Source organism: Mauremys mutica, chromosome 3 (assembly GCF_020497125.1).
Source record: "Mauremys mutica isolate MM-2020 ecotype Southern chromosome 3, ASM2049712v1, whole genome shotgun sequence".
Taxonomy (NCBI): Eukaryota; Metazoa; Chordata; order Testudines; family Geoemydidae; genus Mauremys; species Mauremys mutica.
The window spans coordinates 63359262-63376034 of NC_059074.1; the positions used below are offsets into that span (position 1 = coordinate 63359262).

Genomic DNA, 16773 nt, shown 5'->3' on the forward strand with positions numbered 1-16773 from the left:
GTGAAGAGCTGTCTTTCTAAACAAACCATCAGTTTAAATTTAGTAGAGTTAAAATTAACTCAGTTAGGATTTTTCAAGATATCAGAGTTCCAACTACTACTACCATGAATGTCCTGGCACTCCATTTTACTATTCTTCAGAAGACGGGCCCATCTACAGCGGGACACAGATTCAGTAACAACTCAGAGGGAGAAGTTTTACCAGCTAAAGAATTGCCATCATCAGTTCCTATAGTTCTTTGTAGGTCTTACTCCTGAGGGAATTCTGCACCAAAAACGTAAAGCGTATGCGCATAATATTTTAAAATTCTGCAAACTTTATTTGTCCATAAATAAACGTAGCTCCAGCATGGCAGTGGGGAGCACAGGCCACTGGCTGTTTTGAGGTGGGAGATCACCTTGAAGCCCCCACCTCTCCTAGTACAGGGACTCGGCAGTGAGGCTGCACCTGACTGTAGCACAGTGCAAGGGCTGGGCCTGCCCCAGAAACACCCTGGGGCCCTGCCCCTCTGTGCCAGATGCACCAGGTATCGCTGGGCAGACTCAGCTCAGCAGGAGCCTAGTGTGGGGGGATCCAAGTGTGGGGTGAGATATTTCTGTATAGGGCAATCTGGGGCACCGAGGCAGCTCGGTGGGAGATCTGGATGCACAGGGCTTGTTAAGGGGTTCCGGGTGCAGGGGATCCAGGTGATGGTGGTTGGCCTCTGGGGGGACCCAGTAGGGGGCCTGCTTAACAGGGGAGCTCCTGCAGCTGCTGAGGGGATGCTGCATGCCAGGCTCTTGCTCCCCCTTACGATTCCCCTATCCCCTTCTCCATCCCCCTGCCCTATTCCACCCCCTTGCTTCCCCACTGCTTCATTTTCCCCCACCCCGTTTCCCTCATTTCCCCTACCCACCTTATAGAGCCTCACTGCGGGCATTCACTGTTCCACAGAAAACACGAAGGGGAGCACAGCTGGCACTAGGACCCAGGATGCTGCATTCAGCTGCAGAGCCCAAGACATAGCCTCCTAGCTGAGCAGCTCTGCATTTGCACAAATGGGTGGGTGGGTGGATGGGGGGCAGTGGCATGTAATCCCATATGCCCTCCTATGCCTTGCCTCTGTTTGGGGGGCAATACCCTCCAAAAACTGCACCCATGGTCGTCCCGTCCTGTCCCTTGTCTCCCCCCCCCCCCCGTGCGGCTTCCCTTTGTTTCCCTGCAGGAAATATGCGCTGGGAAGTTGGGGGCTATTTTCTGCAGGTGTGCAGTCTCGCAGAATCTCCCCAGGAGTAAGGTCTCCCATTCGGTTACTGACCAGACCCAACCCTGCTTAGTTTGTAAAAATCTGACTGGCTAATAACAGAAGGTGGAGTGGCTCCGCCATCAACGCAGATGAGTATGCAAAAATAACCAACATCCCGCCCAAATAAATTAAAAACAAAACTTACACAATATCTGCATTTCCAGGAAATTCTTATAATCTTTACAGCATATTGGGATGAGTTATGGGAAACCGGTAGTGTAAAAGCAAAGATTTGAAATTTAAAAAATTTGCTGTGTGGGAGACCTCAGTAATAGCACCCCAATGTCGTCATTGCTCTCTCTATGCTTGTAGTTATGGCTATTCAGCATCACCATTTCCCCCACTCTGTTGCTATCTGGACTCCATTCTCCTACCCTCATTTCAGTTGCATTCAAAGACACCATCCACATGGTCTCAGAAGTGGAGGAAATGTAAGGCTAATTCTGTGCCCTTACAGAAATGTCCTATGTTAATGAGGATTCTGGGTTTAATAGCTGTAGTATCCTGTAGGAAAGAAGGTCGTGGAATGAAATTTGGGCAAAGTTTGGTAAACTTTAATAGAGTGGGTAACTATCTCAAAATGGTTATTTTTTCATAAGGAAACAGTTTTAGATAAGTTTATTGTCTTATAACCAGTAAGAAAATACCTTGCAAAGTTACAGCTGTTCTCTTGTACCTGGAGGCCGGAAGGAAGTTACAGCATTGGCTATCATCATTATGTAACTTCTGAAAGAGATCTGAAATACTGGCCATCGGTATTGCAGTTACTGAGGTTATAAAGTGTGCCAAACTGCATCTCATCCATTTAAAGTTTATGCAGCAAAACAGTCCTTTTGATCCTCAATAGCATTTTCCTTTTAAGGGCTTCAGTGGCTGCTGGCTCATTTAAATTCTTATTACTAAGTTTTGCTTTATTTTTTTAAATAGATAAATAGCTCAATAATGTGTCTCTCTCATGCAGGGCAAACTCAGAAAATGAATCTTTTCCAGTCTATAACAAGTGCCTTGGATAATACCTTGTCCAGAGATCCAACTGCAGGTACGCTATAACTGTAATTGTGTGTCTCCGTGTACTCTGAAATTAGTCATTTTTAAGATTATCTGAAATGTTTTTAATAAAATGTAGAAATAAACTGATTCAGGTTCCAAATCGCTAACAGAATACACCTATAGGATTAAAAATGTATAAACAGTGTACTGAAAGAATATTTACCACATTGGAACCCAGCCACAGTTCTGTTTCTCCTGCAGCAATTGACTGCATCATTAACATCTAATGTGGGGCAGAGAGGTGCATTGCTTAGTTTGCTTTCTATGAGTGATGTTCCAAATACATCAGGGGGAAATTCAGGTCCTACCAGGTAAACTTTAAGTTGAAGAGTACACTTTTAGAACATTTCAGATGTTAGAGAGTCCCTCCCCCCGCCACCCCTAAAATGCATTTACATTTGCATTTTCCTGATTGTAAATGTGTATGGTTGTTGCAGTGGTGATCAGAGCCAGATCTCAGCGGTATTTCTGGTTTTTTCCACCTTGCTGCTCTAAATATTTCTGCACACTTGTAACTTAGATATTGATTAAGCAGCTTTCATATAATTCTGCTGTGTACTAGTACACATTGTTATCTTTGACTCACCTTTTAGCCCGCTGATTAAAAGCTATATAGAGTTTCTGTAGTATTTTACCTCCAAAATAATGTTGACAGAACTATCTTTATAGACCACATATTTGTGATTGAATAGAGGAGAACCATTGTAATCTTGATCTATGCTTCTGGAAGTAGATAATTCACAAAGGAAAATAGTCCTGTAGCCAGATTTTTTAGAAAGACTGTTCTTGGTCAAGCTATCCAATTTGTGACTGCATGCTAGGGTAAAGCACATCAAATCAGTATTCTAGGAAGCAAGGTGATCATGGTAGAGATTACTAAGGAATGCTTTTCTCCCATCCCCTTCAACACAATCACACAGCTGTTAAAACGTATGATGGTCTTTTCGTAGAGCATCAGCACCTCAGGTATTGGCTCTATTGGAGGCAGGCTACTGGACTTGATGGTCCTAACTAAGGGTCTCATGTAGTATAAAAAATCTGTGTTAAGCATTCAAATAAGGCTCTGCCTGGATTTGTTCCCTGCCTCTGTATGTACGCTATGATTTGCTTAGTTTTGGAAAAATGAGATGACTCCAGGCACATAAGATTTCTGAAGCATTCTCATGGAATCAGCTCTCTATCTGCAAGCGGACTGTTCTAGTGTATTGGAAAACTGCTTTTTCCATGTATCATCCTGAATTTTGTGGCTGACATTTTAGGGCCCAAGCTTGCAAGGGGTTTTGCACAGGTGGACTCATGCAGAATTCCTTGTAGGATCAAGACTTCAGTTGTAGAGCCAAGATCTGAGCTATGAATTTCACCTTACTTTGTATGTTCAGTACTTAATCTTGCAGTAGAAGATAAGATGTATCCCTAATATTATTTTTGTTGCTTTAGATAAGCGGTTGATCTAGTTCCCAATGAAGAGCATGGGAAATCTTTCTATCCTCCTTAAAGGATAGGTCTCCACTGATGTGCTCTAGTAGCAGTATGATAGCACTGATGTCTCCTGTACTAACTGGCACAAAACTGGTAGCCATATTAAGTGGCAAAGGCTTTGTAAAGACTGACTTCAAGCATGCAAACAATAAAATCACAATAGCAACAAATCAAAGCAAGGCAAGCCTCAACAACCAAAGCAAATTAACAAGGAAATCTAGGAAGATAGACTGGAGACATACCTCAGTCAATAAGAGCATGCCATCATTAATCTGTTCTTGCATCATTATTGCTATTCTGTTTTGTGAATGTCTGGTTATTAACTTGTGCAGTGGTGAATTACCCCACATTTATTTAAAAGCTCTAACATAGATAGAGGGCCAGTGTTTTTTTTTTCTGTAAAGATGGTTAATATTTGAGGGAGGGAATTAATGAGCTCTCTGTCCCTTAGGATATGCAAATATTTGGGGAATATTAGCACTGAATAACTTGGCCAGCACATATGTCACATCTTGTGATGTATTGCAAAAGGCTGCAGATCCCTCTAGTTTTATATATTTAATATATAAATGTGTTGTGTTGTTGTATTTCTCTGTGAGAAATCATAAAGTAGCCTGGCTCTAAAAGTCCTAAAATTATTTTTTAAAAGAGATCAAAGGTTCAATCAACCAGTTTAAGGGAAAGGACTGGACTGCTTTTAAAATTTGGATCCATTTACTGTCTAATGGCTTTTTGGTGGTTTGTATGGTTCCTAGTGGATTGTATGGTTCCTACTCCACATTGCAAAGAGCATAATAATGGTGAGTATTTAAGCTGGCAACTTGCACAGTTATTGGACTACCTTATTTTCCGTAAAGGTGTTACCTCCAGATCAGGGTTGTAGCACGTGGGTGGGATGTTTGGAGAAACTTGCTATTTCATGGATCAATTAACACTTGTGATCAGTTCAGCATTTTTCAGGAGCATTAAAATCACATAGAAATGAAATGGGAAACAAAACCAGTTGAAGCTTACAAACTAGTGGGTGAGGAGTCCTTACTTATGATGTCATTTTATTTTTGTTTTAAAAGGAAAGATCACATCAGATCTTAAACTTTTTAAAATGGAATGTCTAAATTCAGTGGCTGTTTGGTTAGTGTCATACACTAAACTTCTTGGAATTTTTTAAATGACTTTGTAGTAACTCAAGTGCTGTGGTATTACTTAAATATTTGTCTGAAATGTTCCTGCAGTAGTTTCTGAAACATAGCTAGAATAGTTTAAACATTCTATTTTGGGGCAGAAAGTGTATTGTTATACTAACTCCTCTTTCTCTTCCTGTGGCTCGCCTTTTGTTTAATGTACTGTTTTTTAAATAGGTAGGACTGACCTATGAGAGTGTAAGAGAGGTGAGGAAATCTTGATTGCTAATGCACATACTATATGTTGATTAAAATACAGTACTTTGGGGTCAAATTAACCATCCTTTTGGGCATGATGAAACATCTAAAATTCAATGCCTTTCATTTTAACTATAATATTTTATAGTTGCATATATTGAGTAAATTGTTTAGAAATCTATATTAAAACTTGTTCTTGCTCAATCATGAATGTTGAAACTTAAGTTGTTGAATGTAAATGGAAACAGTAAAATTCAGGTGAGGACTGTGCTAACAGTTTATAAATGGTTAGACTAGAATCAATAGGATTATCATTTTCATACTAGATGAGTGTATTCATAAATAAAATTAAACTATGTATGACTTTTATTTTGCAGTAATATTTGGTGAAGATGTAGCCTTTGGTGGAGTCTTCAGGTGCACTGTTGGCTTGCGAGACAAGTATGGTGAGTTAGCTGCGTCTATACAAGCAATGTTAGATTTAAAATCTTTCCTTTTCGTACTATAGTTTATGATCCTAGATGAGTCTTGTGGGGAAAATCATGTAAATGAGTTTGTCATAGTTTTGATATAGCTGAAGATTTGTTTTGAACAGATTTTATGATTTTGTTTGTTAATAGAAATTTCCAAATTAGGCATTGAACTTGGCCTCATAAGTTTATAACTTAAATTTTATTTTCAGCTAAGTAGACTTGCAAAATTTTTTTTTGGTTTTTACAAGAATTCCAAGTTGTTGTATCTCAAGATCAGATAAGTAGTATTTATCTTTACTCACAACTATTAACCTGTGGTCATTCATACCAACTGTATTACTTCATTTTCTTTGTGGAAGCAACATGCATTTCTGGATCCTGTGTATAATTGACCAGGAACTGAGTTTTGGGCCCTATGTTCAATTTGGTTTTAACACTTTTCCCCATTGCCCCCAAGTATACCACTTTCTCATGTGGTTTAGCTAGCCAGTGTTAGAACCATACTTGAGCTGTTTTTAAAACTGGATTCCTTTACTCATTTTTTCTGGCCCTGTGTATAAGGAGCCTCAAAAATGTTAGTTACCTTGTCCATAAATTAACCAGAACAGTCTTTTTTTTTTTTTACCTACTAGATATGAAAAGCATAACTTGAGAAACTGTATGGAAAATAAGGTGTTACTTTTACCACATCACTCAATTCTTGGATAATCTCATGAAGCTTGGCTTAGTAATGAGGGAAGATAGGAGGAAGTTTATTTAAAACACTTGGGAATCTTAACTGTTACTTCCTCTTGTGGAATCATTGTTGTGCTGTCTGAGTATCTCTTCAGTGGCACATTCTCAAGAATCCTTTTGTCCCATTGTATTTCTGAGTCCAGATTCCTATAACTGATTCTGTCTTTCAGTTGCCTAGGGGAAAGGTTAGAATTCTCCTTGAATTATGCTTGTGTAATTCTGACTTCAGTGGAGTAGTCCTGATTCGTGTGTCATAGCTCTTTGTTAGACTCTGTTCTTCTGGTTAATGGCGTTTTCTCAGAAAATGCAAAGAAGTACTTTCTGAATTTCTGCTTCACTGTTGAAATAGCTCTCCTCTCTTTACCTGTTGAATGTATGGTTTTTAACTTAGCTTTTGTGGTTCTAATAAAAATACTATCAGAGTGTAAAATAATGTCAGTGTTTCATGTACTATATGCTGGGAAATATCTATAGCTACTTGCATGGTGGTTAAGAGTAATACTGGATAAGATAGTATGTATCAGTGATAGCCTTAAGCACGCAAGGGAGACCATGTCTACACTGCCCTGCAGTTCCGACTACGGGGGTGTGAATTACAGCAAGCTCTGAAGTGCTGCGCTGTAACTCCCTTGTGTGAATGCTGTGGGCTGAACAGAAAGGTAACTAGTTCAGATTATTGACTACTTTAATGCGAACTAGGTAGCCTTTCATTTGCGCACACGGTGTTGACATGGGGAGTTACAGCACAGCATTCTGGTGTTGTGTAATTTACCCCCCTGTAGTTCAAACTGTGGGGCAGTGTAGACAAGCCCTAAGCCTGTCTGACTCAACTATGCATATCTTCTTTCTATGCCTCACCCTCTTTTACTGTAAATTCAAATAAGCTACTGGTCTATCTTTTCTCTGGAACTTGGTTCATGGTAGGCACATTTAAAAATCATAGCTACAGAAATCTAACACTAATTTTTTGTATACTAATATCTGCATCAGAATAAGGTCTCTGACATTACATTTGGTTGCTGCAAAAAACTAACACTAGATTTCAACAGGGAAATAAGCAGCAGGAGCAGATGGGTCCTCAAGCAAATATCCTGTTTCTGTGCAAATGTCCCTAGTAGTAAAGGACAAGGGAAAGCAAATACAAGTTGTATTACCAGGAGACTGTTTACGCAGTATATTGTGTATGCAAAAAATAAAAAAGGCCTTATTGATATTCTTATCAATGAGAGCCAAAGGGATCTCTTAAATGTTTGTTGCTGAAGGTTTTTTCCACTTACCAGCAAAACAGCAATAAGCAAATGTTAACAAATGATCTTGTATCATACCAATGTATTGGTGTAAAATGTGAGGGTGTTTTTATTTTCCCTGACAGGAAAATCCTCCTTTCTTGTTATGTTTTTTGTTTTTGTTTTGTTTAATTCCCCCCCCCCCCCCCCGGTATATAATCATCAAGATCACTAGATGGCAGTCTGTCTCTGAAGAGTAGTACTCTAAGAGCAAGTTGGTAGTCCCTTTTTATTTAAATGCAGGGAGCAAGATCTAAATACCAATTTATATTCATGTAGGCAAAATTTAGGTTATTAATGGCTCAGTACTACACAGATGTTACTCAGTATCAAGACTATGGTGCACAGAAGTTGGGGAGAAAGTATTTTAAAATAGAGATTTCTTCTATCAGTGAATCAAAATTGACTGTGTGCTATGAAAGCCATTTAAACCCCGTATGGATCTTATGCTTATCTCAGGAAGAGGGTGGCAAGAGAAAAAATAAAATCCTAATTTTAAATCAGGTCAACTCTTAAAATGTCTAGTTATGAGACTACATATAATTAAATACTTTAGCTTAGAATGTAAATGCACAGAAGTTAGTAAATAGAAGTGTTTTTTTTCTCACAGCAGCTGTAACTTGTTAGTGTCTGAATTAAACATGTGCTAACTCTTCAGAGTCCCTTTTTGGCAGACCCAACTATGTATTGGTATTAGCACATGAACTCGCTAACACACCTTTTTTGCTGCTTCTCAACAGTGAAGGTGTTGCTCTGGGACTCCTGAGATGTATGTATGGATGCCCTTATGGCGATAAGAGTAGACAAGGTCATGCATGCCCTTTTCCCTCTTTGTCCTGCCATTGGGTGGCCTATTCTATTCTTTCTTTCTCTTTTCATAAATGTTCTTTGGCATGGGAGTCAAATGTATGGCCCACAGCCTGGGTCAGGCCCACCTGGTGTATGTGTCCTGCGTGACATGTTCAGACTGCAGAATCTCAGCTTCTTAAATACAATTCTAGCTCATGGTTGAGAACTTCCCAAATGAACAGAGTAAAAGGACAAAATGTTTGCTTTCCTGAGTCTGTATATGGCTTGTGTCTTTGAGAGGTGTGATCTCCCATGCCCCCTATTAATCTAATCAGAGTATGAAGTAAATGACACTTTGTCAACATTAACTATTATATTGCTGATAATTTTAGCATGTAGATTGGGGAAAGGAGTGAGAAGTCTAGGGGTGGGAGAGGAGGATTATTGTAGGGAAGGAAATGCAGAAGGAAGAAGAAAGGAGAGACAGGAAAGACAGAAGTAGACAATGGAGAGTAGGGGGAGGCAAGAGAAACAAAGAATAGCTGGGTGGGCGAGGGGCTTATTTCCACTGAATGTGACAATGAAGTAATTAAATAATGATGAAACTGTTAGTTACTAGTAAAGGCCAAATTCTGTCCTTTTCCTCGAAATCTTCATGCTGACATATTAGTGAGTTTTGCTGTGAATGTAAGGGGATAGAGAGTCCTAAAGCTGTGTTCCAGTCAATGGACTGTAACTAAAAGTGGAATTTAGCCTTCTTTACTGAGTAAATTTGACATGCTGTCCTATAGGAAATCCCCAGCATTTTCCTAGCTAAACAACTGTAGTGGCAGGTTTTAAGTGGCTGCTCCTTTTGTACTGATCAGTTGCTAATAAGTCTTAGCTACCATGCTAGGTTTATGCTGACCACCTGCAGTTAGCTCATAGAGAACTACTGGCTGGAGGGTCAAGAGTATTTCCCTGCTCCCACTGTGGGTGTGATGAGGGTTTATTTCCCTGCTCCCACTGTGGGTGTGATGAGGGTTAATTTCCCCTTCAAAGATCCATAACTACTAGGAAGAAGGATGGCAGTGCTCCATATTACATGGTGCCTGAAGACATTGCTGGGCTGGAACAGTAGTATAGTGTGTTACTGTCTTTTTAAAATTAGTCCTGTGTAATCACCAGAGGGCCTCCCATTGTGAGAGGTATCACACATGATGTAGATGCACTTGAGGTCGCCATGCTCAGTGTCTGTAGGAGCCATCTTGTTTTGTCGCTGATAAAGACAGTTGTGGTTTAAACTTTATATCCCTGGTCTTACTCTGGTTCCTGAAATACAGCAGCTGCAGTAGAATCATGAAGAAGACACGCTGACGTCTGACCATGCTAGAAAGCATGACAGGAACAACCAAAGAGTCCAACTCTTTTTCCCACGAGTCCAGTGGGAGGGACATTGGATCACCAGGGTTCCTCTTGTCCATTCCTGCTCATTGGAGAGACTTTGAACATTCTCAGTCCAGTATGGTAATCTTCACTGAAACTGGGCTGAGGTTTGCAAAGGTAATAAGAAACAGGATTTTCACTTTTTAAAAAACATTTTTTTTTTTTGGGGGGGGAGGGATTGTATCCTTAAGTTTAATACACTGTGGAGTTCAACTATGTCTCCTAGGGACTGTGACAGTCATTCCATATTCTTTATGAAAATATGCTTGATATGAATATGACATAACTGAGATCTACTTTATGCAAGATGGCTCATGTAAGATATCATGGGAAAGGTTATGAGTTACTGAATGTGATTATCCAATTTGTATGCCTGTATCTTTTCTGTATCTGAAGTTAAGAATATTTTTGTATCTGTATTTCAACTGTGCAATGTTGGACGACGCCCACTGTTAACGCTTCAGGTACAACAATGGAAAAGCCAGACAGGGCGGATGGCCCATCAGCAAGGACAATGAACTGCAAAAAGCTTGGCCTTCCTGTGGATGCTCCATGCTGCCACTGACTCATGGACACTGGGATCCTACAGAGTCAGGTGGTCTTGTCACCTGATACTAAAACATTACCTAGGATGTCTTGTAATTTTCCACTGTAAGGTCAGGGGTGTCAAGTTTGGGAAACCAAAGGATTCCTGTCTTATGTAAATCCTATTTAACTGAGACGGGGGTCCAGTCGGAAAAGGAATATAACTAGAACTCTGAACCACAGAAACTTTGCAACCTGCCTGCGACAATATTTAGGATGAGAAATACTATTTGTAACCAGTTTCTTTAGTGAAACTAGCTTAGTTTGTGTTGGAGTACTAAGCAAATGAAATCAGCTTTGTTTTGTTTTGTTACCCCTTTTACCACTTATCTGCCTTCTATAGTTAATAAAATTTGTTTTGTTTATTAAACCCAGTTCCTGTCATTTCTAATGGGTAGGGGGGCATGGAGAAGAAGTGTGCATACCTCTCTCCACATTGAGGGAGGGAGCAATTTTCATGATATATCTTTGGGTCTGCACTCCAAGGGGGGTGGACATTTGGGTGCTGGAGCAAGTCCCTGAAGCTGAGTCTTCCCAGAGCTGATCTGCAGCTGGGTGTGGCCCTGCCTGTGTGTGTTAGAGGAGGTTTTAAGAGCTTGGCTCAGCAAGACTGGTTAAAGGAGGCCCATGCTGGCAGAACAAATAGGCTCAGTGGTATCTCAGCAGGTCAGGTGGCTTCCCAAGGGGTCCAACCTGTCACAGGGACATTCTTAACTGAAATGTGGCGTTAAGAAATAATGTGGCAAAAAATGCAAATTTTGTCCATGTTCAGTGTGGTCTCGAAAAATGAGTGATTAGGTACACATTACAGTAAGTACATGGTGTGTTTGTTTTCCCAGATGGGTGTGTATACAGATTTTCTAATACATGTCTAATCAGATAAATATAGGCATCTGTATTTCAAAATATGTGCATAGCTGTGTGTTTGTATTTGGATAATTTGGTTCAGTAAAGCTATATCACTGTAGAAAACGCACTAATTTTCATTTTGTTATAACTTCTCAGTTTTTATCACAGTTGGCAAAGCATGTAATCTTCATTGACTAACTGCATTCCTGGGAGGAGGGATGGTCTAGTGGGTAGCGTACTACATTGGGACATTGGAAACCTAAATTCAATTTCTGGCTCTGCCACTGCTTTCCTGCATTACTCTAGAAAGAGTGAATGATTTGTCCATACTTTCATTCCCCATCTGTAAATTGGAGATCACAATTAATCCCTCTCGTCTTTTTGGATAGTATGTTTGTAGGCACTGTCTTTTACTATGTTTGTACAGTGCTTAACATAGTTGGAGACCTGAATTACAGTGGAGTTCTTGGGCAGTACTATAATATAAATGTTTACAAACTGAAGTCTAAAAATAGCCTCTTTTGAACACAAACATCTGAATAATATCCTTAAATTGTGTATGTGACGCTTCCTGGGGGGCACCCGGGGTAGTGAAGCATCTCACTACACCTGGCCTTAGTGTGCAGAAGCTTTGTCTGTCACTGCCCAGATAACACACACACTCCCCTCCCAACCTACGAAGGAACTGCTGTTCTTCTGCAGTAATAGGCAAGCTCCAGTATCTGAGCCCTTCAAGCATTGCCTTGGAATATTCAGCTGCTGTTCTCTGTGATACTCCCAGAATTCACAGATCGACTGTTCTCAAAGGAACAGTATACCTTAGCTTACCAGGATCGCTGCTCTGCTTAGCTCATGGCACTTCAGTTTGTTTATAGTGAAAACAAGTATAAACTGAGGCCTGGCCTACACTGGAGGGGGGATTTACCTAAGGCCTGGCCTACACTAGGAGTTTGTCGAATTTAGCAGTGTTAATTCGACTTATCTGTGCACCCATCCACACCAGGAAGCTAATTAGTTCGACCTAGAGGGCTCTTTAGTTCGAATTCTGTACTCCTCCCCGACGAGGGGAGTAGCACTAAATTCGACATGGCTGTCGAATTAGGCTATGTGTGGACGGAAATCGACCTTAGTAGCTTCAGGAGCTATCCCACAGTGCACCACTCTGACGCTCTGGACAGCAGTCCGAGCTTGGATGTTCTGACCAGCCACACAGGAAATGCCCAGGGGAAATTTGACACGCTCCGTCACCTTGTGGATGTTCTGCAGGACCGCAGGCAGGAGGACAGAGCCCCCCCTTCACTGTATCTGCAACCGCCCTCCCCCGCCACAAAGTCCCAAACCCCCCTCACCCAAAGTAACAAGGAGGGGCGACGGGGCCGTGAAAACTGTCACTGCACCCCTGCAGAGAGCACAAATACAAGAAGGCTCTCATTCCCTAAATGTTGAAGTCCTTCCCTTCCTGGCTCACCGAAGCCCCAATCCCAGTTTCATCCCCTAACTGTGTAGTTGATTATTAAAAGTAGTTTGCTGTTAATTACTATTTCCGTCAAGTTTTTCTACAGAAGACTGTCTGTGAAGGGCGGGGGAGGGGAAAGGGGTTGTTAATTGCATAGGACAGTCACCTTTACCAGGGTACAGGTACAGGATCAACAGCAGGTCACACACACAGTGCAGTCAGTAGGCACCTTGGTCAGTCTGGGAGGTGTTTTTCCATGTTCTGTGTGGGTGGGGGGGTATGTGACTTTGTGGCATGGGAGGGCGGTTACAGAACTTATGCAGCGGTCCTTGTCCCGGACCACAGAGCCATGCAGCAGGGGAATCTGTAACTGTCCTCCCCCCGCCACAAGGTCACGTAGCCCCCGCACAGAGTCCCGAAAAGGAGGGATGGCAGGCTCTGTTGAAACAACCAGTCCGGCACTGCAGACCGCTCTAGGAGCAGGAGCCTATCATTCCTTGAGTGTAGAAGCGGTGTTAACATCACTGCACACCCTACCCACCACGGTCTGCGTCCCTGTTTCAACCCTTTAATGCGAAGTCATTAATAGAGAAAACGTTGTTAATTAACAATGTTCCATGTATTTTATTTTTAAATGTGTGTTGGAAGGGGGGAAACAGGGTGAACGGGGTATGTAACTGCAGAGGATAGTCAACAGTAACTGGGTAAAGAAACAGGGGCAGGTTCAGCTTCTCTGTAAAGAAACTGAACAGTCACAGGTCACGCTGCTCGCTGAGGAACCTAGCTTTCAAAGCCTCTCGGATGCACAGCGCTTCCCGCTGGGCTCTTCTAATCACACGGCTGTCTGGCTGAGCATAAGCAGCAGCCAGGCGATTTGCCTCAACCTCCCATCCCGCCATAAAGGTCTCCCCCTTGCTCTCACAGAGATTGTGGAGCACACAGCAAACTGCAATAACAATGGGGAGATTGGTTTCGCTGAGATCCGAGCGAGTCAGTAAGCTCCTCCATCTCCCCTTGAGATGTCCGAAAGCACGTTGAATGATGACAGCTACCCAAGACCACCCTCGACACATTTTTCCCTCCAGCATGCATTGTGGGGAAATCCCAGAATTCAAATGGGCAGCGGGAACTGTGGGATAGCTTCCCACAGTGCACCGCTTCCAATGTTGACGCTTGCCCTGTTAGTGTGGACTCACAAAGTCGAATTAGTGTCCTTAGTGTGGACACACAAATTCGACTTTGTAAGGTCGATTCCACAAATTCGAATTAAGTTAAATCAAACTAATCTGGTAGTGTAGACATACCCTAAGAAACATAAACTTTAGCTATGAGAATAGCATAGCTGAAGTTGACGTATCTTAGGTCGACTTACCTTGCGTCCTCATGGTGTGGGATCGACTGCTGCTGCTCTCCTGTTGACTCCGCTTTCGCCACGGTGGAGTAAAGGAGTTGATGGCAGACTATCTGGGATCAATTTATCACATCTACGCTAGACACGATAAATCGATGGATCACTACCTGCCAATTTGGTGGGTAGTGTAGGCGTACCCTTAGACATTCTTCTGTCTCAAAGATTAGCACACCCAAAATCTTTTCCTCATCTTATAACAGCCAGGCTCGCTGTGACCCTGTGTTAATAAGATAAGCACGCTGGCTGCTGGTCCCCTAGGTGAAGGATACCATACGTCTCTCTGCAGTCTCCTGATATATTAGACTAATTATTTTATCTTAGTCATAAACAAGACCCCCTCCTGCTCTGTGTTCCTTTTCTTGAGATTTTGCGATCTCTTGTTGACTTCACAGTCTTGATTAGCTGGTAGCTCTGTATGCAAGTAGACTTCCCTTGTAAGACCGTCATGGTCAGCCAGGGAGACAAGTGTCTTTTGCCTGAACAGAATCTATCACCTTCTGGTGACCTGTCTTAACTTTACATACCTTACGAACACAGTTTTCAGTATAGATACGTAACTTTTAAAATGACTATATGATGACCAGTGGGCTATGGGGTATCACCAGAGACTTTGCATGCTGCCCTTTGGCTAACTATTATACAAACATCAGACCCAGGGGATCCCTATGCACCCCTTATCCCCTCTACCAGTTGTCATCAGTGGGTCCTTAGGTCTCAGTATACACCAGCTTTTTGTGATTTATATTCCATATAAATAGTTAAACTAAGAGTTGAATGGCATAGATCTACCTCACTGGACATGACATCTGAGTAAAGAAAACAGGATTTGGCCCTAAATTTTACCATACTTAAAAAATTGAATTTTCTCTTCTAAATAAAATAAAATACATTTTTGTTTCAGCTGCCCCCATTGTGTTGCCGAATCATAGTGGACAAGTAAATGGAATAGAAGAGCAAATAAATGGTAGGCAGGTATAAGAACAGTGTTGCAGACTTAACTAAAAATGAAATTGCTTTTGTTGACCTGTGGTTTTGAAGCTGAGAAATACTAACTTTGAATTCATACCAGCCCATATATAGAAAGGTCTTTTCTTCTGGACAGTCTGTCTCAAATCTCATTTGTGAAAGAAACTTGTTTCTCCGCATGACCTTCCACAATAGGAAATTTCTGATGAATCTCCATTACATATGAACTGATATCCATGCTATGAATGTACCTATACATTCTGTGTTAAAGGATGTAAGACTTGAACCAGCAGTATCTCCACAGGTAGTTGGCATCTTTATAAATACTGTTTGACAAAGGAAAATTTGGAAATGTCACTAATGAAATTACTAAGCAATAATGCATTTGACCCATTTTTATAGTGATTAAACTTTTTTAGTAGAATATCTTCTCCAAAATGTATCTTAGGTTTTTAAATTTGATTATTGTAAATGAATTGTTAATTATGGAAGCAATGTTTGAGTACTACCACATTTAGATTTAAACTGTGTGTGTGTGTGTGTATAACAATACAATTTATGTATAATCGATCCTTGCTAATTGCTGGATATTAAACAAAATGATTGATACACTCCTGAAAGGTGATCAGATGCAACAGTGATGAGGGCAGTATGGGAACCTATGTAGAATAGAAATATGGACTGAATGACTGAATTTTGCTAGCTAATAAGCCTACACTCAAGTATTTTTGCTAACAAGTTGCTCATAGCTATCTTTTGGACAATTATGAGTGCTATGTCACCTCTGAATTGGCATATTTGCACTTTCACCATAAAAAGGAGATTGTAGAAATGACAGGTTCTTAAACAATGTTTTGATACCTTTTCTTGTACCACGCACTTCATCCTTAGATATATGGTGCACATCATGCCTTTCAAAGATATAACCATACTGCACTAGTTTGTTTACAGAACATTGTTTTTAATCCCTTAGACACCTTCTTATTTCCCATCACATCAAGGAATGGGGAGAAGATAAACACCATGTTACACTTAAACTGCAACCCACCAGATAACACTCTAAAGTGGAAGCAGCAAAGAATCCTGTGGCACCTTATAGACTAACAGACGTTTTGCAGCATGAGCTTTCGTGGGTGAATACCCACTTCTTCAGATGCAAGTGGTGGAAATACTCTAAAGTGGCTCAGTTTTTAGATCTAACTATCTTTATTTTGTTATTTTCAGAGTTTTTATTGGTTTTCAGGTAAAGCTACAACAAAAATAAGAGGAAATTGTTTTCTAACTTGATGAAAATAGACAAATCCTGCCATTTTGTGTCTTTTCCACTCATTGGAATGCTTGCATGCTTGCATGCTTCCCCTCTCTGTCTTCCTTATTCTTACATTTTTCCTACGTGTAAAACTATTTATCTCTCTTCATTTGCTGTCTCATCATCCCACCTGTTTTACTAATGATGGTGAGTGTGGGAGGGTCTTCCAATGATAAGACCAATCCAGAACAATAGTCTGCCTGAAGTTTAAGTTAGGGGTATCTGTTGCAAGTGATATTTTTCAAGGGGGTGCAGGGCATTCTAGTTCCTGTCCCAAAGCCCCATGATGTATCAGT

The 16773-nt window shown here is 41.0% G+C and overlaps 1 protein-coding gene across 3 annotated transcripts in view; it reads left to right on the forward strand.

The window, feature by feature from the left end:
* BCKDHB (branched chain keto acid dehydrogenase E1 subunit beta) overlaps positions 1-16773 on the forward strand; it is a 273945-nt gene that overhangs the window by 6380 nt on the left and 250792 nt on the right. For all 3 annotated transcript variants that reach the window (XM_045010402.1, XM_045010401.1, XR_006578168.1), the window contains exons 2-3: positions 2247-2324; positions 5571-5639. In XM_045010402.1, the coding sequence (XP_044866337.1) occupies positions 2247-2324; positions 5571-5639 (147 nt within the window). The remainder of the gene's footprint in view (positions 1-2246; positions 2325-5570; positions 5640-16773) is intronic.